The sequence below is a fragment of the Lynx canadensis genome, chromosome C2 (assembly GCF_007474595.2).
Source record: "Lynx canadensis isolate LIC74 chromosome C2, mLynCan4.pri.v2, whole genome shotgun sequence".
NCBI classification, from domain to species: Eukaryota; Metazoa; Chordata; class Mammalia; order Carnivora; family Felidae; genus Lynx; species Lynx canadensis.
The window spans coordinates 7,321,323-7,347,408 of NC_044311.2; the positions used below are offsets into that span (position 1 = coordinate 7,321,323).

A 26,086-nucleotide genomic window follows, 5' to 3' on the forward strand; every position below is an offset into this window, starting at 1 on the left:
AGAACCCATCAAAAATACCTTGTGTAATGAAAAACCCGGATATATAATCTCTCCCTATATATTCTGCATGCATTGAGGTAACCTCAACCCCCCCAGGGACCCGATCCGGTGGAGCCTCTTTCACACAACTGCTACTCGAAGGTAAGGGAATTCCATAGGTTTTCATCTTCAGGTTGTACTTCATCTTCAAGTGGCAAGTGCACATTTTGGTATGGGCCATTTCATTATATTCCAGGGGCAGTTTGGCGTAATAGCAGTCAAGATCGGGAGAACATAAGATGGTGGAGAAAACAAGAGCAGAGGACAGCAAGGTTATTCTAATGTGAGCAGAGGGCCCTCCTGGAATGGGAATTGTCTGAGCCTGGGGAAGAGGTTCCAAACCCTAACTCAGATTCTTTCAGGTTTAAAGATTGATGTTCCCAGAACTAGATTAATAGAGCCATTAGCTTCTTTTTCTATGTATGCGTTTATTATTTGTCACGATTTGAAAATGAGTTGTTTTCTTCTTATCTAGGAAAAAGTCTTCCTTCATGCAGCTGGGTTTATGTATGGGGGATACTTATGGAACAAGAAAGCCCAAATCTTGTTAGAATTTTGCTCCCTGTAGACTAACAACCTTAAATGGAAAGATGTTAAAGCTCAATCTTGTGCAGAATCTCTTAGAAACCAGAGTTTTCCAGTGTGTGTGGGGTAGAACAAGGAAAGAAAAGATTATGTGTCATGGGAATAAAACAATTAACTTGGCTAGAGTACTAGGTGAAAAATAGGGAAAATAATTTTTTCTGCTTTGTGAAATCAAACAGGAAGGAAAAAAACAGATCACTGTTATATGTATAGCTATGCTATTTTATGTTTATTTGGATTAGCGGGAGAATGCCTTCGTGAGTGGATTTTAAAAATTGTTTCGGGGGCGCCTGGGTGGCTCAGTTGGTAGAGCGTGCAACTCTTGATCTTGGGGTTGTGAGTTCGAGCCCCAGGTTGAGTGTTGAGTCTGCTTTAAGAAATTGTTTCAGATTTGCAGAAAAACTGCAAACCGTACAAAAATTCCAGATGTACTCAGATCACCCAAATGTTGACATTTTACCACATTTTCTTTGTCAGTCTCTCTCCTTTTTCTCTATATACACTATATGTATTTTTTTCTAAGCCATTTGAGATGAATTTCCAGACACGATCAAAACTGAAAACCAACATTGAGAAAATACTATTATCTAATCCACAGACAGGTAGATTTTGTCAGTTGTCCCAGGTTTCAGTTCCAGATCATGCATCACTTTACTTGCCATGTGTCTATAGTGTCCTTTAGTCTGGAAGGGCACCTGAGACAGTCATTCTCGTTCATGACCTTGAGAAATTTAGAAATTTAAAGAGTATAGAGAAATTTAAAGAGTATAGGCCTTTTCTTTGGTTAAATGTCCCTCAGTATAGGTTTGATCTGATGTCTTCACATGATTAGGTCCAGATTAGGCAGTTTTGTAAGGAATATGCTTGCATTTCAGACTGTATGTCTCCAAATTTATCTTTGAATCTGATTGTACAGACTTCTAACTCGGGGTCTGGGTTTGCTAATGGTAACTAGAATTTTAAATGAGTTCTTAGGGGCGCCTAGGTGGCTCAGTCGGTTAAGTGTCTGACTTTGGCTCAGGTCATGATCTCACAGTTCATGAGTTCAAGCCTCGCTTTGGGCTCTGTGCTGACAGCTCATAGTCTCGAACCTGCTTCGGATTCTGTGTCTCCCTCTCTCTCAGCCCCTCCCCTGCTCACCTCTGTCTTTCTCTCTCTCAAAAATAAATAAACATTAAAAAACATTTAAAGGAGTACCTAAAATCTTACAAGAAAACACACACACACAAAATCTAAAATCTAGAGCTTTTACAGATAATTCTCAAGTATTCACCAAAAGTGTGTAAGTGCTACCCTTTTGTTAAAAATAACAATTGCAACAATATGTACATGAACTTGGTAGGTATATAGTGAAGTTTTTAACGTAGATTCTTTGCATGTGCTAGATTCATGTCTACTGCTTTATGAGTGTTCATTTCGTGAATGTGATTGTTCCTTTCTAAGCATCCACTGAAAACATACAGTTCACAAAGAGTGGTCTTGGATAGCCACTCCAGGCCTGCTGGTGACCTTTAGCACATTGGCAGAGTGCTAGAAAAGAAAGAAATTTCATTTTATTTGTGAGAAAACTTCTGTTTGGAGGTGACTGACAGTTTTATCATTCTGAAGGTGGAGACTAACTTCTTAACAGACTTCCTCTCTTTTGGGAAAGTTATTTAAATAGATTCTTAAGATTTCCAAATAGAAAGCATCCATTTTTTCCCCCTAGAGAAAATGCTGAAGTCATCATAACATAAATGTAAAGCAGTTGTTAACTTCTTATATGATCTTTGTAGTCAAGTAAATGTATTATGGCTTTAACAGGACTGTTCCCTGGATGAGGTAGATAGATATTTTCTTTCCTAAATATGGAATTAGATTAGAAATTTAGAGTTCTGGACATACAACTATTTACTATGGAGGAACTCAGCTTTTGGGAAAATGTAGCATTAGCTGTTTCGATTGTCTTATCTGGAAGTCACCCTGGAGTTGAAGAAATGATTTTTACTTAGAGGATTATGTGTTCCCATAATGAGCCATCCTGGGTTGAAAAATGAGGTCCTCCTTCTCTCACTTAGCCAAAAGAATTGGGGGCCAGTACATGGAAGCCTTGGAAGGCCAGAAGAGTCTTATGGATGGGAATTGAGTTTCTTTCCACAATATAGAAGTCTGCTGGGCTGGGCTGGGCTGGGACCCTAGGATTAGGTTCCATTGTGTAGGCTCCAAAAGTGACCTCTTTTTGGCTGTGCAGGCCTCTCTGATTTCTGTAACCCTGTTACCCCTAATGTACAGGTAAAAACTTGGAGGTATTAGCTGTGCTCTGGGTGAGTAAAAGACCAGTCTGTTTGAAAGTGTACTCAGGATTTTGTTTTTATTTAGGCTTGAGGAGGGCAGCAGATCAGAAGATGATTGCCATTGATAAGATTGTTACTCACAGTTACCAAAAGGAGGGCATATGCCTGACCACGCAGGGCCACATGAGGAAGCACCAGGGTGATCAGAAGCCAGAGGGAATGAGGGGAAAATATGGGCAAGAGCTTTATTGTGTGTTTTGGAGGGAGGACTGGGTAAGGCAGTGTAAACAGGCTAGGTAAATTCAGGATGAGCTAGTTTGAATAATTTCAGTGGGTTCTGGGAAGGCCTGTTGAGAAGGGCTCTTCTGATTTGTCTGGTTCCTGGCCTTGGGGTGTTGAGGATAGGAATGCTGGCGTAATCTGCGGGACCTTGATAAAGAGGGTAATTGACAAGGGTAGGCTCTCGATTGGTTGGTTTGTGTATGAAAGACATACTCATAGAGAAGTCCTGTGCGTCCCCAGGTATTCTAATGATGATTTTCTATTTCCCTCATTGCTTCTACCCTTTACTCATTTGAAATATTCTTTAAGGGAGAGTATCTCTTCGTTTGTTTTGATTTTTTAGATTCCACATTTAGATGTAAAATCATCTAGTATTTGTCTTCCTCTGTCTGACTCATTTCACTCAGCATAATACCCTCTAGGTCCATCCATGTTGTCACAAATGACAAGATCTCATTCTTGTTTATAGCTGAGTCATATTCCATTGCATGGATATGTACGTACCACATCCTTATTCATTCATCTATCGAGGGACGCTGGGGTTACTTCCATATGTTGGCTATTATAAATAATGCTGCAATAAATGTGGGGTGCATATACCTTTTCAAATTAGTGTTTTCATTTGCTTTGGGCAAATAACCCCTAGTGGAATTACTGGGTCGTATGGTACTTCTATTTTTAACTTTTTGAGGAAACTCCGTACTGTTTTCCATGGTGGTTGCACCAATTTGCAGTCCCAAAACAGTGCAGGAAGGTTCCCTTTTCTCCACAAGCTCACCAACACCTGTTCTTGTCTTTTTGATACTCGCCATTCTGACAGGTGTGAGGTGGTATCTCATTGCAATTTTGATTTGCATTTCCCTGGTGAGTAGAGATGTTGAGCATCTTTTCATGTGTCTTGTTGGCCACCTGTATGTTTTCTTTGGGAAAATGCTTATTCAGGTCCTCTACCCATTTTTAAATTGGATTATTCCTCTTTTTTTTGGGAGGGGGTGTTGAGTTGCATAAGTTCTCTTTGTATTTAAGATATTAACCCCTCATGGATGTTGACCAAATAAGAATTCACTGAAAATTTAAGAGGCACGTATCTGAGCAAGTAGAATTGTAATAAGGGAAACACAGATTCAGATAGAAACCTGAATTATGTTCAGAGAAAGACTAAGGGGGACAGGGCTATAAAGGCAAAAGGTTACAAGTGCAATTCTCAATCAGGTCTGTTATGCAAAACAGGGATTAGAGCGAGGTGAACTGGGATTGGTTGGGTTAATATGCAAATGAGGGATTGAGACGTGTCAAATCTCACTGGCTCCTTTGGGAGTTGAAGAATGGTGAAGATTCTGGTGTCTTGGTGAGGAAGGAGTCCAGCCCTAGGGCTTGTAGCTGGTGAAGAGTTCACAGTTCCTTCAGGAGAACGTGCATAAATTCCTTCTCCCTTATGGCCTCCTGGCCCTATTTTATTTCATTTTAAAGGTTTATATTTTTAAGTACCTTGTCATCTGTATCTACAGCCAACTTGGGGTTCAAATTTATAACTCCAAGATCAATAGTTGAATGATCTACCAACTGAGCTAGGTAGGTACCTGCATCCCTGCCCTATTTTTTTTTTTTTTAAAGAGATCCTTTATCTCAGCTTGCTTGCTGTATCTTGAAATCTCATTTTCATTAGGTATGTTATTTGCAAATATCTTCTCCCTTTCGGTATGTTGGCTTTTCATTTGTTGATGGTTTCCTGCCCTGTGCAAAAGCTTTTTATTTTAGTGTAGTCTCAATAGTTTATTTTTGCAATGTACTTTAAAATTTTTTTTAATGTTTATTTACTTTTAAGAGAGAGAGAGAGAGGGAGTGCAAGCATGGGAGGGACTGAGAGAGAGACACACAGAATCCGAAGCAGGCTCCAGGCTCCCAGCCATCAGCACAGAGTCCAACTCGGGGCTTGAACTCATGAGCCATGAGATCATGACCTGAGCCAAAGCCAGACGCTCAACCGACTGAGCCACCCAGGTGCCCCTTTGCAATGTACTTTTTAAAACTTAATTTAAATTGGGGCACCTGGGTGGCTCAGTCGGTTGAGCGTCCGACTTCAGCTCAGGTATGATCTCATGGTTTGTGAGTTCGATCCCTGCGTGGGGCTGTCTGGGCTCTGTGCTGACAGCTCAGAGCCTGGAGCCTGCTTTGGATTCTGTGTCTCCTTCTGTCTCTGCCCATCCCCCACTTGTTCTCTGTCTCTCAAAAATAAATAAATAAATGTAAAAATAGAAAGTTTTTTTTAACTTAATTTAAATTTAAAAGGAACATGATCATCTGATTTGACGGAGCAATCTTACAATAATTTTTACAGTTAGTGACACAGAATTGTCAATTGCATCATTATTACAATGATTAGCTGTCAACTAAGACAAATTATCAACCAAGACAACTGTGATATTGTGATTTACAAGAAATATACATTTGGTCATTCAAATGGCCAAAATAAATTTTTGTTGTGTATTTGGTTTTTATCTACAGTTTCTGACTCCCAGCTCCTAAAACGTTTGGAATTTCCTAGGATAAGGGCAATAAAGGTGTCTTTTGTTATGTTAATGAGGTGAGTTGGGAAAGCCCTTAGGTACCCTAAGGACGGGCCTGGTTGCCATGAGAACCAACCAGGTGATTAGAGGAATGGAACTCTCAGTCCTACTCCCCCGACCTTGGGGAGAGAGCTGCTAAAGGGAGTTGACCAATGGCCAGTGACTTAGTCAACCATGACTGTATAAGGAAACCTCTCTAAAACCCCAAAGGCTTGGAGAGCTTCCCAGTTGGTGAATGCTTGGAGATGTGGGGCAGCAAAGTGCCTGGAGAGGGCAGGGAAGCTCCACCCCTTTCCCCCCAAACCTTGTCCTCTGTATCTCTTCACTTGGCTGTTGAAATGTAATAACTGTTTCCCTGGGTTCTGTGAGTCACTCTAGCAAATTAATGGAACTTACCAAAGAGGTTGTTAAAACCTCCAAGCTGTAGCCACTTTGTAGAAGCACAGGTAACATCCTGGGGTTTGCCATGGGTCTGGAGTCTGAAATGGGGGGGTGAGAGACAGTCTTGTGGAACAGAACTCTTAACCTGTGGAATCTGATGCTGTTTCCGAGTAGCGTCAGAACTGACTTGAATTCCCCGACACCCTGCTGATGTCCAAGAATTGCTTGGTGTTGTGTGCGTGGTGGGAGGACACCCCTCCCCCCACAACATTGGGATTGGGTCCAGGAACCTTAAAAGAACAACTAATGGGAATTACAGGTTTCTTTTGCAGGTTATTTTTTGGAACTATAAGACCCCTTTGTTCAAACGACACTTCCAGGATTTGATATATATTAAGAAATAAGGGCACAGATGGTTATGGATGGTCACAAATCTCCATATTGCATGGGAAAACAAAACTGATATTCTGAAATTCTCAATTTAATGTCATATCAAATTGGATTCCTTCATTGAGTTTTTAACGTCTCTCCTCAGGAGCTGTACTGGAGGAGGACAGTCTAACTCTCTTCCTGAGACGCTTAATTGCTATGGCTTGCATTTTTAAAGCCAGACTCCAACATTTCATGTATTTTAGGAATTTCATTCATTAGTGTTATAAGCAAAACACCAGATTTGTCGTAAAGCTCCAGATTTACTAGGAGAAGTGACTGAAGAGTTTTTCCTTAATGACAGTGAATTAACTGGACATATAGCACTTTTCCTCTATAATGATAAGATGGTCTTTAAAAAGTTTGCCTGCCATTTTGTAATGCTGTCCTCTCCCTAGCCCCCAACTGACAGTTCACATCTAAATTGAACATCATAATCCTTCTTAGGGCAGTGAGAATGAAGCTCTGTGTATAGCACATTTGGATTTATGACAACTTCAATAACCAAAACACCAAATTAACCAGAACACATTCTATTGCTTCACTTTCAGGGGAAAAAAGGAGCAAATGATACCAAGACAAGCTCATAACAGAGATCTAATTGCCAGATGTGTACGGATGAAAACACAGGTACAAAATGAATTTCTTACACTCTTTTCGGTCTGCATCTAAATTATTGTATAATGATTCCTAGTATTCAAAACGTCAAAGCAGAATCGGCAAAAGACTGAGCAATCAAACTTTCCATAAGAGTTGAACGCTTAAAAAAAAAAAAAAGAAACTATTGCAGGTGTTTCACGGTATCCTGGATTTGGGGACATACAACTATGAAAAAAAAAGAACAAAAACACTTCTCTACAGCAAAGGGACCATGACCCCGGCCACCATTTCACCATTTGTCCACTTTTGGCAAACTCATGTCCTATGCATGGGGGAGGAGCCATTCTGTGAAAAAGAGACTTCCTTCCCCTGTCTTTAAACCCTACTCGGGGGATTCCTTCTATTTGTCTTAACTGAACCGGGACAGTCCTCTGATAACAAGGCTTCATCTGTCAGCCGGTCAAATGGGGGACATGTACGCTCTAAGTGGCTCCAGGGTTGGGTGAGCCAGTGTCCTCCTCATTGCCACTTTCAGACCACTACTCCTTCACTCCCTAGCTGGTCTTCCCCCCCCTGGAAGCTCGTGCTCCCTTCCCTGTGCCCGTCTTCACTTGGCCTCCAGTCACGCCTCCTCCACCGATGTTTCTGTGGTCAGCCTCCCCATCCCTCTCCGCTCCTACTCCATCCATCAGCCCACATGACTTCAGTGTTCCTGTGAATGAACTACTCACTACTCCAGTCAATTACCCAGTCTGCCTCATCTGTCCATCGCATGCTACGGCACTCAACAATACTCGAAACGACTCCATTTCCGAATCAAATGGTGCCAACATCTAGCATTTCATTTACAGCCTTCCTTTCTTTCAACCTGCTCTGTTACGTTCCCCACAACCACTGTTCTTCGGCCAGGTGCTTTGAGTTGACTTTCCCTTTCTTCTCCCCGTCCCTCTATGTATCTATTCCTCAGGTGCCCCTTTCTATCTATTTTCTTCCTATTACTGGTAGATTCTGGAATCCATCATGTCAATGATTTTCCTGCAAATTCTCTGGCAAATCCCGTCCTTAGATGAACCATGTGTCTTTGCCCTGTCTGTGCCCTGGCTACTGAGAACAACTGGGGAAAAACACAGTGAGGCAGAAGGCTACCTCTATCACTACACATGAATAGTCTGTGACCCCACCCAGGCCATCTAAACTGGCAGCCTGACCTTCAAATGTCTACAGAATCTCATTTATTTATTTAAAGAGGGGGAGAGAGAGAGAATCCCATGCAGGCTCCATGCTCAGCGTCTCGCCCACGGCGGGGCTCGAACCCACCACCCTGGGATCGTGACCTGAGCCAAAGTCAAGAGTCAGATGTTCAACCAACTGAGCCACCCAGGCACCCCTACAAAATCTCTTTTAAACGCATGTTATTCTTCTCAAATCTCCAACCGTCTCATTCTCAGCTTCTTTTGCCTCCCATTTCACTGGAAAAATGGAATCCATTCGGTGGGAACTTCATACAGCCAACTGCTTTCCCTCTTGCCTCTTGCGTGTGCTCTGCACTCCCGTCTCCTCGGGGTTTCCTCAAGGACACTACTTACTTTCTCTCTTGTTTGGTTTCAGTCTCTTCCTCTCTTAGTCCCTTCCCATCAGCACTCATGCTGCTCTTATCTGTCTCATTATAACAACAACTAAAAACCCCTCCACAAATCAACAAATTGACCAGTCACCCCTCCGCTTGCCCAAAGTCTCGAAACTACATCTTCCTCTCCCTACCACTGCTCTCCTGCCCTTCATTCTCAGATCTCTGGCCTGAGTTGCCTACAGTGTCTCTCCATGCCTTCAGCCCCACAAATCCACTAATCTCTAATCTACCTTCTGTCTCAACCACGCCATGGAAACAGTTCTTGTCAAAGTCACCAGTTACCTCTGTATCACTTAATTCAATGCGCTTTTTCTGGTCCTCCTACTACACCACCTCTCAGAATCATTCCACCAAGGTGTCCACTCACTCTTTGGAAACCCTCCTTCCCTTTGGCTCCCACAATACCACACAGCCCAGTTTACCTCCCCCAGCCCCAGTTCTTCTCTTTACCCTCTGCCGATCACCTCTCCTCTGCCTGCCTGGAAACACGGGAGGGCCCCCAGGCACACCCCACCCTCTCCTCACTCCACAGTCTGATGCCAGGGCAATGCCATCCCAGGGCTTCAGTTGTTCCCTATACTCCCACAACTTAAATTCCATCTTCTTTGAAATGCTCACTTGACATCTCAGCCTAGATGCCCTTCAAACACCCCAACTCAAGTGCACCTAAAACTCAACTCATGAGTCAGCCTCTTCCCCTAAAACTTCTCTTCTGGTAGATGCTTCTGCTGCTCAGCCAGTTCCTTGAACTACACACCTTGGACTCATCCTTGACTCCCCTTCCTGCTTCTTTGGTTAGATGAGTGATTTCAATGTAATAAGTAAATATAAAGATGGAAGGAAATAAATTGCAAAAATGGAACAAGCTAAGTGGCATTTCATCCATCCGAGGAAGTCTACCAGCGTAGCTGCTGTTGGTGACTCACCACTGTGTCCTTGGACACAAAATTAGGTAGAGGGTAGTCAACAGCCCGGTGCTTATTTCAGCTTCTTTCTGGCTGGTTCTTTTCTCTGTCTCCCTGAAACTGATGCCCTTGGAGAACCCAAGGCAGCTTCACAGCTCTCACCTTCCCCGAGTGGTCAGTGGAACAATAAATCAGCTGATCAGGTAATCCAGGTTCTTCCTTTTACCCCCTTGCTGTGACCACAGGCCAAATTTACATTTAAGTTTCCCCTCTAAGATAATGCAAATCTGGAAGATGGGTTCTCTGTACAGGGAAAAGGTGGGCAAAGACCAAATTATGAGGAGTCTTGTGTGAGATATTAACTAAGAAGCAAGGCGTTGGCCTTGTAACTGGGGAAAGACTCTGTTGAGTAGGGAAATGGATACATGAGGAGACAAACTCATGCCTTTGGTTCTTTCTCCTGGACCCTCCTGCCCACCACCCCCCTCCCCCCCTGGTTATAGAAAATTGTAGACTTATTGATCTATATAAAATTCTAGTGTAAAGTTCACATACCCATAAGTTAAAACAATGTGTTGCATACTTTCTAGAAGAAAGAATGTCATGTTATTAAAATTACATTCAGAAAACTACTGTACTTCTTACACGTTTCTGTGGCTCCGCTATAATAAGCAAGGTTTTTACCCCCAAAACATTTGCTAAATATATTATCTATGTGCTAAGGATATCAAACTTGGGTCACACTTGTTCCTTTTCCTAGAACAGCTGGAGTCAGGTAGCGTTTGTTGTCAGAAAGGGCTCTGCACAAGTGTACGAGATAGTGGTGTGTGAGTAGGGTGGTCCTGGGGCCACTGTCCTTTGTCCTTGTCCCCTGGCACAGAGCAAAGCAACGCGGGCTTTGCTTGGTTGTCAACCCCAAGATAATCCAGGCACTTCTATGCTGTTATTTTTATAGCGTCAGCCGTTCCCCAAGTCAGTGTCGGAGTTTGGCAAGATGATGCTCTCTGTGGAAAAGCACCTGAATCAAAATAAATATTTAGATGAAATTTTCCATTACCGGGAACCGGTTTCCCAGTTCAAGAATCCACCGCTCAACATTCCTTCTACCGATTTGTAGACATCTTGGTTGCCAAGGAGATAGACACATGGATAAAGGAGGTCAAACGGATAAAGGCCTCCTTAGAGACAGCACGCAGTGGTTACAACCCAAGTTTACTTTCTCCATGTATTTTTGCTGCTGCGGACTAAGCCACTCGGAAGCCATTGCCTTTTAGCGCGCAAATCGACACCCAGAGGAAAGCATTACCCTCGGCCTGAGACAATGAGCAAGGCTTTAGGAACCGTTAAAGGTCTGTGAGGAAGGTGCTAAGCGTGCAATGGCTAAGCACTGCAGTGATAACTGTTTTCCAGAGGGGAGGAGCTTTGGAAGGCTGTGGTAGCTGAACGAAGCCCTGGTCTGCAGTGAGGCCTCTGCCCCCGCCGGGGTTTTATTCCAGAAACATCTCTTCCACAAAGCGCCCCCGTGCATTCCTCCCTGGTGCGCCTTGAACTCCAGCCCAGACCCTGTTCCCTGATTTCCCATCCCTGTGCGCTTCTGGGAGTCCCTTGTCACTCCTTTTTTTTGGAGGGAGGTCAATTGGAATGGGCGTCTATTACGTTTCCTCGCTGTCATTTTCTTGAGTCCTCCAGCCCCACGTGTGTATAATTCAAAATTGTCTTGGCTCATCTCCGTCTTTATAGGTCCGTAAGAAGTATGAAATCGTCTTGTCAATGACATGAAAATTTGATATTTATTAGCACATATTCAGCCTGCTTATACTGTTTCTTCTGCAGCCCTCAAAAAAAGATTTGCAAATTTTTTCATAAAGTTCTTGCATTTCTTTGATCAGATATCCTTCTACTTGTAGGTGTCCTGTGATGTTGTGTCCAGCTTGAATGGATTCTTTCATTTTACATTTCTGATTCAGTCTTCTTCATCTTTAGAAATGGTTCTGATTTTGGAATATTGATCTTGTGTCCAGAAATCTTGTTGAACTTCCTTTTCAGTTCTAACAGTTTGTAGAGTTTCACGGTGTTTTGTTTGACTGGTTAGGATTTCAAGCACGGTGTGGATAGTGGTAGTGAGAGCATCCTTCCTGGGGTATCTGATTCAGATGAAAATGTTTCTAAGATTTCACCCACAGTAAGCCGTTATTGATAGGTATTTTGGTAGCTAGCTTTTAATAACATTAAGAACATCCCCTTCCCTTCCTTCTTTGTTAAGAGTTTTTTTTTGTTATGAGTGGATATTGAATTTTAGTGAATGCTTTCTTAGCGTTTGTTACTTAGTGTTTATATACCCTCTTATTCTGTCAGTATGGTAAATCAGACATATAGCCTTTCCAAATCTAAAACATTTTGAGATTTGCATCTTTGGTTTGCACTATGAAACATGTTACCTATCAGATCGGCAAAAATCTGAGGGTGTAATAACCTACTTTTATTACTGAGGTGATGGGAAAATGGGGTCCATCATGCATTGTTTATAGAATAGTAATTCGTACAAATCCCATGGGGAGCAAGTTGGAAAAAAATCCATCAAAGTCTTTAGAATTACAAATGCATAGTCTTCCCTGAGTCAGTGATCCCACTGTTAGTGGTTCATCCCTCAGGTATTTGCACATGTGGGAAATGAAGGGTGTATCGCTTTCTTCACTACAGCACCATTTGCAATAATAACAGATGGGAAACAACCACACTGTTCACTTGTAGGAAACTAGTTAGGCTCTGATCCTTAACAATTTCGAGGCATCTGCCAATCCCTCTAGTCTGTTGTGTGTCATCATCACCCCTAGATCCTCATAAGCATCTCCGATTTAACATGTTTGGGGCACAGTAGGTGCTCAGTTGATATGTTGAATAAATGAGTGTTCACAACGGTACCCTTCCCCCGCTCCCCTACGGCTTTCCTCACCTCAGTAAATGGTTCCACTGGGCATTCGCTCAAGTCATAGGCATGGCAAGGATGACTGCCCACAAACCCCACATCTGACCCATCCTCGAGTCCTATTGGTTTTGCCTCCAAGATCCACCTCTGCTCCCCTGCCCTGGCTGAAGTCCTTGTCCTCTGTCATTGGTCTCCTTGCTTCCACTCCCCCTTGCCTCCAGTCTACATTGCAGGAAGCCCGAAGGATCTTCACGGAACATAAACAGGAAGACTTACCTCTTCTAGTCAAGATCTTTCAATGCCTTCCATTCTTCCTATTCTTTATCTCACCTTCAAGGCCCTTCATGGCCTCCCCGTGCCTCCCCTTGAAGCCTCGCAATGCTCCAGCCATCTCCTTTCTCTGTTTTCTTCAGCACATCAAGTCTCGGGACCTCTGTCTGGAGCTCTGTCCTCCTCTGGCTCCCACTTATCCTTCAGATCTCAGACAGATGATCTCTTCTTCAGGAGCCCCGCCTTAGCCCCTGAGTCTAAAGTGGTCTCGCTGCTGTATTGTCTTTTAGTATCCCACTCCTTTCCGTCAGAGCCCTCATTACGCTGCAGTCATACATGTGCTATCTTGTTCATGAGATGGGCTGGCCAGTCTTCATCCTTGTCCCCTGCGCTCTATGGGCACCCAGACCTTCTCTGTCTTGTTCGCCTCAGCACTTCAGCATTCAGTAAATGTTCGAATGGATGGCTGAGGGGTGGGTGGTGTTTGGCCACATTTACTTCGGGTCTTTTGCTGTGTATAATTTTTACATGTGGCAGCCTGATGTCACCTGGCCCCCTCTGTCATTGGAGTCCACTGTGGTCACAAACTGTTCTAAAAGCCCCTCCTACACGTCAGAGGGAGCTCGCCAGCTTGAAGATTTGCCCACGATTGCTTGAGGTCTCCAGAGGACCAGTATCTCATCTCTTCAAGACGGGGTCTGCGGGGTGGTTGGCTGGCTCATTTGGAAAAGCATGTGACTCTTGATCATGGGGTTGTGAGTTCAAGCCCCACGTTGGGTGTAGAGGTTACTAAAAAATAAAATCTTAAAAAACAAATAAAGGCAGGGTCTGAGTGTGCAGCCACCTTGCTGAGGGCCCCCTGGTTCTTGTCCCAGCCCCTACTGAGGCTGTTAGCTTCGGAGGTGTCCGGGGGTACTTGAGAGACTATCATATAGATCGTCAGCTGGTTTTAGTTGGGCTGGCTGGGTGCCCTGAGTCAATGCCATGCAATAAAGAATCTAGCTTCCTGTGGCCTTCACTGGATATTTTGGACATGTTTTCTATGTCAGTACAATCTCTTTCACCTTGTGAAAGGGCTGCCTAATATTCAGTCAATCTTCAAATGGCGAATGAATAATTCCATGATTAATCAATTATAAAATATTAATAATTCAACAAAAATCAAAGTGTGACCGATTCCACTGTATTTGCACAAAAACGCTAGGAAATCCCCTTGCCTCCCTTCTCTTTCTAATAAACTAGCCTGATTTAAAAAAAAAAAAAAAAACCAGCCTGATTTTAAGAAATGTGTAGAATAATGAATGCTGTCCTTTTTCTGTTCTGACAACTTCTTGAAAGACCGTCCCCTGTTTCTGGGGGAATATGCAGGAATGAAGCTGGGGGTTTTCCTACCATTGTCCCCAGAGAATGTCCCTCCCAGTAAGTAAAAACCCATTTACAATTTTTTCCCTCCATATTCTTACATTATTACTGAAAATGTATTTTATGTCTGTCTCCTCTCAAGGAATGAAAGGTTAAAAGAGTTTATTGCTCTCAAGGGCTTTGCTTTTCAGAGTAAATGTTAGATTGTAAAGTGGAGGTAAGTTTAACAGAAATTCATTCAAGATTTATAAATATTTTAAGCACTTGAAGTTAATTCTCCATGCTCCAAGATAATTTAGTATTTTATTTTATTTTATTTTATTTGTTTTTAAGATTTTATTTTTAACTAATCTCTACACCCAATGTGGGCTCAAACTCACAACCCTGAAGAGTCACGATACTCCACTGACTGAGCCAACCAGGTGCCCCTAATTTAGTATTTTATTTTATTTTTATTTATTTTTTAACGTTTTTATTTTTACTTATTTTTGAGAGAGAGAAAGAGAGAGAGAGAGAGAGAGAGAGAGAGCGAGCCAGGGAAGGACAGAGAGAGAGGGGAAGAGAGATATCCAAGTGGTCAGTGCGGAATGTGATGTAGAGCTCAAACCCATGAACCGTGAGAGCATGACCTGAGCCGAAGTCGGATGTTTAATGGACTGAGTCACCCAGGTGCCCCTAGTATTTTAAATAGCAGACATTTCAGGGGCGCCTGGGTGGCTCAGTCGTTTCAGCGTCTGACTTCGGCTCAGGTCATGATCTCATGGTTTGTGGATTCGGGCCTCATGTCAGGCTCTGTGCTGACAGCTCAGAGCCTGGAGCCTGCTTCAGATTCTCTCTGTTTCTCTGTCTCTCTGTCTCTCTCTCTCTGCTCCTCCCTCATTCATGCTCTCTCAAAAATGAATAAAAGTTAAACAAAATTAAGAAAAAAAAATACCAGACATTTCATCTTGTTCTCGAAACTAGTCTATGAGAATTACAATTGCTGGTACTTTCCATCTCTTCCTTACCGATTTCCTAATCGCTTGAAGGCAGAGAGGGTGGCGGGGGTGGGGGGTGGGGATTTAATGAGAATCTATAACCATGTATCAGGAGGAGTTGAGTAAAGGAAAGAAAAGGTCTAGGAAGAATATGCCCTTATTTGCTCAAGCCTTCTCCACTTTGCAAATTTCTGCAGGAACTCTTCACCTTGTGAAGCTCATTCAAGGTTGGGGGGGAGAGGGAAAGTTAAGGAACGAGGATTCATGTTCTCTCTTTTCTCCAGATGAAGCCTGAGAATCATAGCAGGGGATGTGGTAGGGTGTCGTAGAAAGGTCCAGATAGGTGTGAAATTGTGTGTATGCGTGTGGGGTGTGTGGGGGTGGGGATGGGGAGGTCCTACCGACACACAGGAACAGTGAGGAGAGGCTTCAAGTCCCTGGGAGAGGCCTGCCGTCAGCCACGTCCAATGTGGCCCATGAGTGAGTGCACAAGTTTGGCTGGGGAGCTGTCTAGGCCAATGGCCCCAAGATAGGGTTCTCCGTTCCCCACCTGTAGCTCATGCATGGGAACCAGGAGTTACCTTGAGTAGGCATGGAGAAGCTGAGAGGTCCACCTGTTCAGCTCGACCAGAATGGGGGTTACTGAGCGGGGACGCTGATGAGCAGTGGCTTGGTGGGAGCAGCAGTAACTTGTGTCATTAATGCTATGGCACCCCATGGCCAGCAGACGAGGACACTACCCAGACCAGCCACCCCTTCCCTCATCGCCATGAGGACTGTACCCTTATCCACCATGAGAAGGATCAGAGGGAGGTGGGGAATAGTTCTGCCCGGGAGCTGAACTTTGACCACTTACTAGGAAGAGTTAATTTATGCCAGAAGTGATCACGGTGGAATGAATTCAGAAGTTAGTTTTCTCTCTCCTTTCCCAGCCAATACAGCTACACCAATTATGCCGTTATAGTGAGATGAAAAAAAGTCCTTTCTGGGGGATACAACAGAGCTGATTTGAAATAAATTAAGAATTTCTTGCTTCATTTTTTTTTTTTCTTCATACCAAAATTTATTTTATTTTTTATTTTTATTTTTTTTTATATATATGAAATTTATTGACAAATTGGTTTCCATACGACACCCAGTGCTCATCCCAAAAGGTGCCCTCCTCAATACCCATCACCCACCCTCCCCTCCCTCCCACCCCCCATCAACCCTCAGTTTGTTCTCAGTTTTTAACAGTCTCTTATGCTTTGGCTCTCTCCCACTCTAACGTCCTTTTTTTTTTTTTCCTTCCCCTCCCCCATGGGTTCCTGTTAAGTTTCTCAGGATCCACATAAGAGTGAAACCATATGGTATCTGTCTTTCTCTGTATGGCTTATTTCACTTAGCATTACACTCTCCAGTTCCATCCACGTTGCTACAAAAGGCCATATTTCATTTTTTCTCATTGCCACATAGTATTCCATTGTGTATATATACCACAATTTCTTTATCCATTCATCAGTTGATGGACATTTAGGCTGTTTCCATAATTTGGCTATTGTTGAGAGTGCTGCTATGAACATTGGGGTACAAGTGCCCCTATGCATCAGTACTCCTGTATCCCTTGGATAAATTCCTAGCAGTGCTATTGCTGGGTCATAGGGTAGGTCTATTTTTAATTTTCTGAGGAACCTCCACACTGCTTTCCAGAGCGGCTGCACCAGTTTGCATTCCCACCAACAGTTCTTGCTTCATTTTTTAATGAAAAATTTTCCCTAAGCACATATTAAACATCCCATTCCTTAATCCATATGACACATTAAGTCCTCGGGACGGATCATTGTCTCTCTTTTGGAGTCTTGATATCTGAAGCCAGAATATTGTTCTCACATGGGCTTCCTGCCCTACATGATTGGGGTGAAGGCTTGCTTCCTGTGCTTCGCATGTTGAGTTCCTTAAACAAGATAAGTGCAGGCCTTTGCTCATGGCTCTGAGGATCTGACTGCTAAGAACTGAAGGACTAGTGTGTTTCCCAAGTGCTGACCTGTGTCCACTCTTCACAGAGCCTGCACCCATTTCCACATTTGACTTCCTGTGCTGCCACATCAGCTCACTGCTTGCATTGTCTTTCCTTGCCAGAGGGACGGCCCGGGACAAGGGCGACATTCCACTTCTATCAAATACCTACAATTCTCTTTTAGGAAAACATGGTAGGAAGGGCAGATGGATGGGAGGAAGAAAATCCATTTTATTTATTTATTAATTTTTTAAGTATTAAAATTTTTTTAATGCTTATTTTTGAGAGAGAGAGAGAGACAGAGCATGAACAGGGGAGGCACAGAGAGAGAGGGAGACAAAGAATGTGAAGCGGGCTCCAGGTTCCGAGCCATCAGCACAGACCCCGACGCGGGGCTCGAACTCACGAACTGCGAGATCATGACCTGAGCTGAAGTCCGATGCTTAACCGACTGAGCCACCCAGGCGCCCCTGAAATCCATCTTAGTTTTTGGATCTATGTTTTAAATTTAAATTTTAGTTAACATACAGAGCAATATTGGTTTCAGGAGTAGAATTCAGTGATTCATCACTTGCATACAACACTCAGTGCTCATCACGAGTGCCCTCCTTTTGTACCCATCACCCATCTAGCCCATCACCCACCCGTCTCCCTCCAGCAACCCTGTTTGTTCGCTATCGTTAAGAGTCTCTTGTGGTTTGTTTCCCTCTCTTCTCTCCCCCCACCCCACCTTCCTATGTGTTCATCTGTTTTGTTTCTTAAATTCCACATATGAGTGAAATCATATAGTATTTGTCTTTCTCTGATTGACTTATTTTGCTTAGCATAATGCACTCTATCTCCATCCAAGAAAATCCATCTTACATTGAAGGTCCTAGTAGCCACCTGCAGTCCCCTTAGGGAAAAGTGAAGCCATGTTTAAACACATGTTTAAATACAAAGATGCTGGTGCCATCTCTAAGATGTGTAATTAAATGTGTTGACTAAAGCTTGCTAATTAATTTGCATGAATTAAGAAAAGATGTAGCAGGTTCACAGAGTCTTTGGAAATGCTCTTTCTAAAGAGCCCAGTTTTATAACTTTCAAGGTCAGGTGGAAAGGTCCCTTCCTGTGTTGCCCTTCTCATCGAACAGATTCTGTTGCCTGAGCCAGAGCAGAGGTCCCTGCGGGGATGAGGGGACTGCTAAAGAGCATCGGGGGACAGGAAGCACTTGTGAGAAATGTCCTTATTCATTCTCTCATTTTAATCAAGTATCAACTGAACACCTGTTCTGAATCAGGCATTGAACAAGCCTCCAAGGACAGAAAATTTAAAGAGGTGGTGAAGCAGGCATAACAAAATTTCCAGATGCTTTCTTAAAGTTATGTATAGCACACAAAGTTGGCGCTGGAAAGAGGGAGAAGCTATCATTTCTCTTTGGGGGAAGGGAAGGCTCTGGAAAGTTTCGAAGGAGTGACTTGCTTTTGAGCAAAGATGATGGAGGTGTTTTGCTGTGTAATTGTTGGGTGGGTAGGAAGCAGCGGGAAGGAGCCCTATGGACCAAGGTCCAAGGGCTTGAAATAATCTTACCACTTGGGAACGGGGGAACAGCTGAGTTGGGCTGAATGCATTCACCAGGGGGCAGTCCCTTCTTGAATAAAGCCTATTATTAAAGAAAGGTCACGTTCTTCGTGGACTTTTGTCTATATCTCATTGGCTACAGTGTGATCACACAGTTGTATGTACTTAACTCGACATTATTAGGGTGCCAAACAAAATCCAGGTTTCTTACTGAAGGGAAGAGTGGATATTGGCAGTCAACTAGTCAAATGGACAGAAATGAGTTTGCTATTTTATTATTAGTAGTATTATATGATCTTGGAGAGCGTACTTCTTCAGGCCTTGATTTCTTCATCTCTAATATGGGTTAAGTAGGGACTAGCTAGAAGGGTTACTTTGGGAATTAGAAATGATGGCTATAAAGCATCTGGGACATAGCAGGTAGTCAATAAATAGTGGTAGGGGCAGGGGGGGGTGGTTCTCGTTCCCCTCTCTTTGGTTCCTCTCCTTCCTTTCCTTTTTCTTCTTCTTCAAATACCTGCCTTACTTTCCCTCCTCTTTTATTCTTTAAAAAAAAATTTAATGTTTACTCATTTCTGAGAGATAGAGAGAGAGAAAGCATAAGCAGGGGAGGGGCAAGGAGAGAGGGACACAGAGAATCCCAAGCAGGCTTTTCACTGGCGGTGCAAAGCCATGAACTGGGAGATCATGACCTGAGCCAAAGACGGATGCTCAACCAACTGATCCACCCAGGCACTCCCTCCTCTTTAGTTTTAGAGTATGTGGAAACATCTGGAAAGCCTTGAGACAATATTTTACAGTTTCGAATTAAAATTCTTCATCCTGCCAGATAGTTCATATTATCTTTGCTGTGCAATTAGATGATATCTTTTTTTTAAATATTTTTTTAAATTTATTTTTTTAATGTTTTTTTTTGGGGGGGGGCAGAGAGAGTGCAAGTGGGGGAGGGGCTGAGAGAGAGGGAGACATAGGATCCGAAGCAGGACCGAGACTCTGAGCTGTCAGCACATAGCCTGATGCGGGGCTCAAACTCATGGACTGTGAGATCGTGACCTGAGCTGCAATGTCGAATGCTTAATCGACTGAGCCACCCAGGCGCCCCACAAGTAGCTGATATCTTTTGTGAAAACATCGTGTAGTGTTTATAAAGATTTGCCATTAGCCACTAATGTAAGTAAAGATGTAATTCATGTTTGAATTAAAGGTCATCAGAGATATACACATTCTTAGAGAATGTGTCTGACAAAGTCGTAGAATTAGACCATTCGAAGGAATTCTCGTGAAAGGGAAATGGAACTTATTAAGCAAATTATTTGCATTAGGTACAGTGCTAGGTTCTCTTCCTATTTATTATCTTTAAAGGGCTGCTGATTTAAGCATTATTTAAAAAAAATTTTTATGTAGGCTCCATGCCCAACGTGGGGCTTAACCTCACCACCCTGAGATCAAGAGTCACAGGCTCTACTGACTGAGCCGGCCAGGCATCTCTTAAGCATTATTATTATTTGTTCTTTCCTTCCGTTACGGACTGAATGTTTGTGTCCCCCCACATTCATATGTTGAAATCTAATCTCCAATGTGATTGTGTTAGGAGTAGACCTTTGGGAAGAACTTCATGAGAGTTGGAGCCCTAATGAATGGAGTTAGAGTCCTCATACAAGAGACCCCAGAGAGCTCCCTTGCTCATTCCACTACATGAGGACGCAGCAAGAAAAATGCCACTTCTGAATCAGGAGAGGGCTTCTCGCTAGACACGGAATCTGCTGGCAACTTGATCTTGGACTCCCCAACCTCCAGAACTTTGAGAAATAGATTTTTGTTGTTTGTACACCACCCAGTTTATAGTATCTTGTTATGGTAGCCTACATGGACGAAGACACCCTCTTTTAGATGAGGAAACTGAGCATTTTAATTTGAATTGTACACGCTTGCAACTGAAATAATAGTGGTTTAAAGGAGATGCAACTTTGTCTCTCATGTAAAAGATGTTCAGTGTTTGAGAGTCAGGCCTAGAACAGCAGCTCCACGGTCCTCAGACTCAGGCTCCTTCAGTCTTTGTGTTCCTCAACATGGCTTCCTTGTCGGGCTGAGCCATGGTCCAATATGGCTGCTGTGCCCAAGCATAGATAATTCCAAATTGTTCTGGAAAAGACAATCCTTTCAAGCACATGTGGGACATTTAAAAATACTATGAACGAGGTCATAAGGCAAATCTCAACAATTATCAAAGAGTCATTATCATACAGACCACTTTCCCTGACTAGAATGCATTAAAATTAGAAGTCAATGCACACTTGGAAATTTTGCGACAGATTTTTAAAAACAATGGATGAATCAAAGAACTCAGTCATATTTAAAATGAAGTGAAAATGGCTTAAGGTAATACTCGTGGTATCCAGCTAAAGTTGTACTTACTGGAAAAGTTGTAGCCGTAAAAGCCTATGTGAGAAATGTGTGACTCAAGAATAGAGAGGGGTGCCTGGAGGGCTCAGTCAGAACAGCACGTGGCTCTTGATCTCAGGGTCGTGAGTTTGAGCCCCATGATGGGTGTAGGGATTACTTAAAAATAAATAAACATTAAAAAAAAAGAATATAGAAAAAAAAAGACCCAAGGACATAAACCTAGAAAAAAATGGAAGAAAATAATATATCCCTACAGAAATTAATGAACTAGAAAAAAAATTTAAAAGAGCAAAGACAAGCAAGAAAACCAAGAGCTGTTTTTGAAAAGAATAATAAAGTAGGAAAACTACTGGCAAGATGAATTAAGAAAAATGAGACAAGATGCAAATAAATGATATGAACTATAAAGGGGGCTGTAACTATAAAATTTATCACAGATTTAAAAAGCATAAGAATACTATAAATAATGTGTATATCTGTAAACCTTAAAATGGATGATTTTCCAAGTATATAAATCTGAAGAGTATGTAAGGTATGGTCCTGCTTTTTATTAACTATATTTCTCTAAATATTACCAAATAAAAAAATGTCCAAATATTTTGTAAGTGGTTAACTATGGGATTTTTGTTATTTTTATCCATCCAAGTTTTCTAATTTTCAACAGTAAAGGTAGATTTTAAAACCCATTAAGGGCCAATTGGGGAAGGGCAGAGGAAGCACCCGTGGGACACACTGCCTTCAGGACACTAGGGGTTTACATCCCAGTGCCCCATCATGTGTTTCTTGCTCTGACAGGGAGGTCTAGGCCGCCATATTGTGTGATGTCCCCAGGCCCAGTCTCTATCCTTCCTTCTTCCGTGAGCTGTTTTCCCAACTTACAGTCTTTCTCACCCCAAGACACAGACCCTTGCATCTATGCAGCCTTATCCCATTCTCTGGCCCATTTCCAGCCCTCCAAGGTCCAGTCTTTTGGGGGAGAGGAGGGTTGAGCACAGCAAGGCACAGATAGTGTTGGACCTCGTCAAAGGACAGGGATGTTGGGGTCACACAGACATGGATTCATATCCCCTGTCTATTTCTTTCTGGCTTTATGAAGTTGGTCATGATTTTTAGCTTCTTCCGTCTTTAGTTTGTTGGTGATAATACCCATGTTATAAAAGGAGGCATAGAAAGCAACCACCATACAATGGGTGCTCAGTAAATGTGAGTTCTTTCCTGTGCTGTTATTTGTGGTTATAACTAATATACTAGTAAGCCTGGAGTGTTGGGAAAGAATGACTCGCGTGTGTATTGCTGTTGCTTAGCGTGTGGGGTTCAACATTCCTGAACTGGAACATGGTGCGGGCAGAGTTGGAGAGGCAGTGCGCATATGCAATTAATCACGTACCCCAGCTAAACGCTGCATTTCCACTACGAGGAGAAATAGTAGCCAGAGCCTTTCCACAGACTATAAGTATCATACTAAGGTAAAGGGGGGGAGGGGTGGATTTTCAGCTGGTTGCCCTGGAAGAATGTCAAGGTTCCACGGAAGAGAACCTCTTTTCCTTTAGGGAATCACACACGGAGGGTAGCAGGAGGTGAGGCTGCCCCCTGCTGGACATGGTTGGGGAAGGCAGAGGGTGAGAAATGTCATGGAATGAGAATTTAAGAAATTTCCCTTGATGTGCTGGGGGAAGAAATGGCTGGGTGTGGGTCTGGACAGGCATGGGGTGGGCCAAGGCATCACGTCAGGTGGGTAGGAATTGAGAGTTCTGTCAGAGGGGGGACTCAGAGTCACAAGAGATTTTAAGTCCCCCTTTTACCCCATGCCAGTCATTCTTAAAAATTTGGGGAAGTGCTAGATTTTCTGCTGTTTGTGTTGAATACCTGACCCTTTTGGGAAAAGAGGATTCCAGAAAGCTGGAGGAATTGGGGGGGGGGGGTCTGGGTTGACTGTGAAAAGACGGATAACATTGTCTCCATGTGCCAGGAGTGAAAAGAAATGACTCCTACAGGTTAGTCTTGCAGTGTTTCTTTATTTTCAAACCTGAGCTGAACTTTTTGCCACATTGTGTAGGGTTTGGGTAAGGATTTGGCACGTCTTTAAGGATTTTACAATGAATCAGACCCTAAAAATCAACTTCAGTTTCTCATTGTTCTAAAAATGCCTGTTTGCACCAAGGGTTTCTTTGAGAACTGTTGCCCATCTCCTCTGCAAATCTGGAAATTTCTCTTCTAAGAGGCTGCTACTCCTCCCACCTCTCTGGCTGCCTCTGCTGTTCCTTCTTCCCTTGCCCCTCTCCCTGAAGGGTGAAGGTAGGCCCACTACCCCTCCTGGGAGCCTTCCCTGGCCTGGCTTCTTGCTCAGTTCCTACTCATCACATCCATTCCCAAGGCTGGGCTTCTTCCAGAGGTGAGGGACTCTCAAGATGGCGGCTGTAGCTGCTGTGTTTTGGATACCCACCCACCTTCCACATGAATGTCCTGAAACAATGAACATATCCCCTCAGAGTAACGCAGTTGTTTTTAATGTACTCATCCTTAAAACCCAGATCATCTGTTCTGAATTCAAACAATTCATCCCTTCTCTGTGTGCTTCCCTCGACCTTTGTACATACGTCTATTGATCACCATCACAGTTTGTAATTACGGACGGCACAGCTGTGTGTCTACCTTGACCTTGGGTTTGTTGAGAGCAAGGACTTTCTCAGTGTCTAATATATGCATGTCACCGTGTGTATTTGTTGACTCTTAATTGATTAATATAATCACTTATGTGCCCTGCGTGCTAGTGTTGTGGTGTTAGGTGGGACAATTACTGCATTTGTTGCATTCCTCAAAAGGGTGTTGTAGTGATTCAATTTTTTACCCCTGTTTGGGAGGTTGTTTTCAAGACTCAACTTCTCTTTGATTTCCTCCTCCTCCCCAATCTTCCTCCTTCTCCTCTTTCTTTTTAACCCAAGTAAATAGTGAGATGCACAAAAATTAAGTGTGTAGCTCACTGAATTTGTACATACACGTGCACCCAAGCAATCACCTCTTAGATCAAGACCCAGAACATCTGCCCCCGGCCGGCACTTTGATGCCCCTTCCTAGCCAGACCTCACCTTCTCCAAACATAGCTATGTTCGGATTTCTAGCACTGTAGACTAAGCTTTCCCTGTTTTTGAGCCTCATGTAAATTGAATCATACAGCTTATATTCCTTTGTGTTCAGCCTTTTGTTGGTTCAACATTGTGTTCGTGAGATGGAAACATGGCGACTGTTGTTTTTCATGACCGTGTAGTATTTTTTGTATGACAGTGACCACGGTTTTAGCACCAACCTATTATTATTATTATCATTATTTTAAAGAAGAGGTCTTTCTGAAACCTAGAATATTATTTTTCCACAAGTGTGTTTGGTTTTGTAATATTTTTCCTATCCTAAACGGGTCATTGATACGTAAGTTAAAAAGTGTCCGTTTTCGGAAAACATGATTGAAAAGTAGGCCAATAAAAAATTAATAAGCCCTGATTCCCTTTCTGTAGAGCCGGGCCAGAAACTGAGCTTCCAGATTCAGGGTGTAGGACAAGGCTGAATGTGAATTTTGGACCGCGGGAATGGCCGGCCCTAGGCTCCTGGAGTAGAAAGCCCCCCCCTGACGTGCTGTTTCGTGTCTCCCCACCTCTCCTCGCATCAATGACTTCTAGTGAGATGAGTCAGAAAACGGTTAAGGAGGGCCCCAGACTCTCCAAGAACCAGAAGTTTTCGGAGCACTTCAGCATACATTGCTGCCCGCCGTTCACCTTCCTCAACTCCAAACGGGAGATCGTGGATCGGAAGTACAGCATCTGTAAAAGTGGCTGCTTCTACCAGAAGAAAGAAGAGGACTGGATCTGCTGTGCCTGCCAGAAAACCAGGTAAGTGGGCTGCACTGCCCACTGGGCATCCGGCTGGGCGCTGGCTCCACGCCCAGTCCTGCTCTGCTCCGCGAGTCTGGGCCGCTCTTCCCCCAGTGCCCTGTGGTCCGCTCCCTGTTAGGTTCCGAAGGTACCAGAGGGCGACTGGAAGGTGGGAGGGGGGGGCAGGGCCTGCCTCCCTATTTCCAGCTCCTGTCAGCATCCCTTAAGGAGCAGAGGAGAGCCATGGCTCCAGCTTCCAGCTTCTTTTGGCCCCCTCAGCACCAGCCGCCGGGCAACGTCCCCTCAGAGGCCCAAGCAACAGCCAGCGGCACCCCCCGCGGTGGTCAGAGCACCGGCCAAGCCACGGTCCCCTCCGAGGTCCGAGCGTCAACCGCCGCCCCCGCCCAGAGGTCCGACCACCACCAGCCAAGCAGCGCCCCCCCTCAGAAGTCCAAGCAGCCGCCGCGCAGCAGCCCCCACAGAGGGCCGGGCACCAGCCGTGGGGGGTCCCCCATCAAAGCTTCTAGGTTCTGGTAACACCATCTCTTCCCTTTTGTTGCCCCAGCCCTAAGGTTAGTAGCTGCGTCCTGTGTTTACTAACGTCTGGGCTACCTCAATGGCCCTCTCTTGGCCTTACCCAACCCGTGTCAATTCCCTGCATTAAATCCCCATGTTTGAAATACCTAGTGTGGCTTCTGTTTTCCTCATCAAGCTGTGGGTGTAGTACTTCAGGGACAGTAGCTGTTGCTTCTTTGGTCCGAGAGGACTGCAACCGATTACTGTATAAACTCAGAGTAGCCACCCCAGAAACAGAGCACGCAAATGAGGCCCTCCATCGCTGTGCCTCAGAGACAAGAAGGGTGACTCTAGGGATAGCTGCACACGTGTAGAAAAGGGAGGTTCAGCCATTTCAATCACCCGTCCCCCTGACACACTTCAGCTGCTGTTAATCTCAGTGGCAACATCATCCATTCACCGCGCACTCATCCAACAAACTTGATAGCATTCCACAGAGTTCCATATGTCATGGTGGGGGG

General features: G+C 43.7%; 1 protein-coding gene across 1 annotated transcript; it reads left to right on the forward strand.

Annotated features, from left to right (window-relative positions):
- Positions 1-25,586, forward strand: LOC115523957 (myelin associated oligodendrocyte basic protein). Its single transcript, XM_032594648.1, is given in 6 exon segments — positions 1-141; positions 7,108-7,186; positions 24,858-25,067; positions 25,329-25,442; positions 25,444-25,486; positions 25,488-25,586. Coding segments are annotated over 4 exon segments (462 nt in total). The 5' UTR covers positions 1-141; positions 7,108-7,186; positions 24,858-24,861.
- Positions 25,587-26,086: the final 500 nt, after the last annotated feature.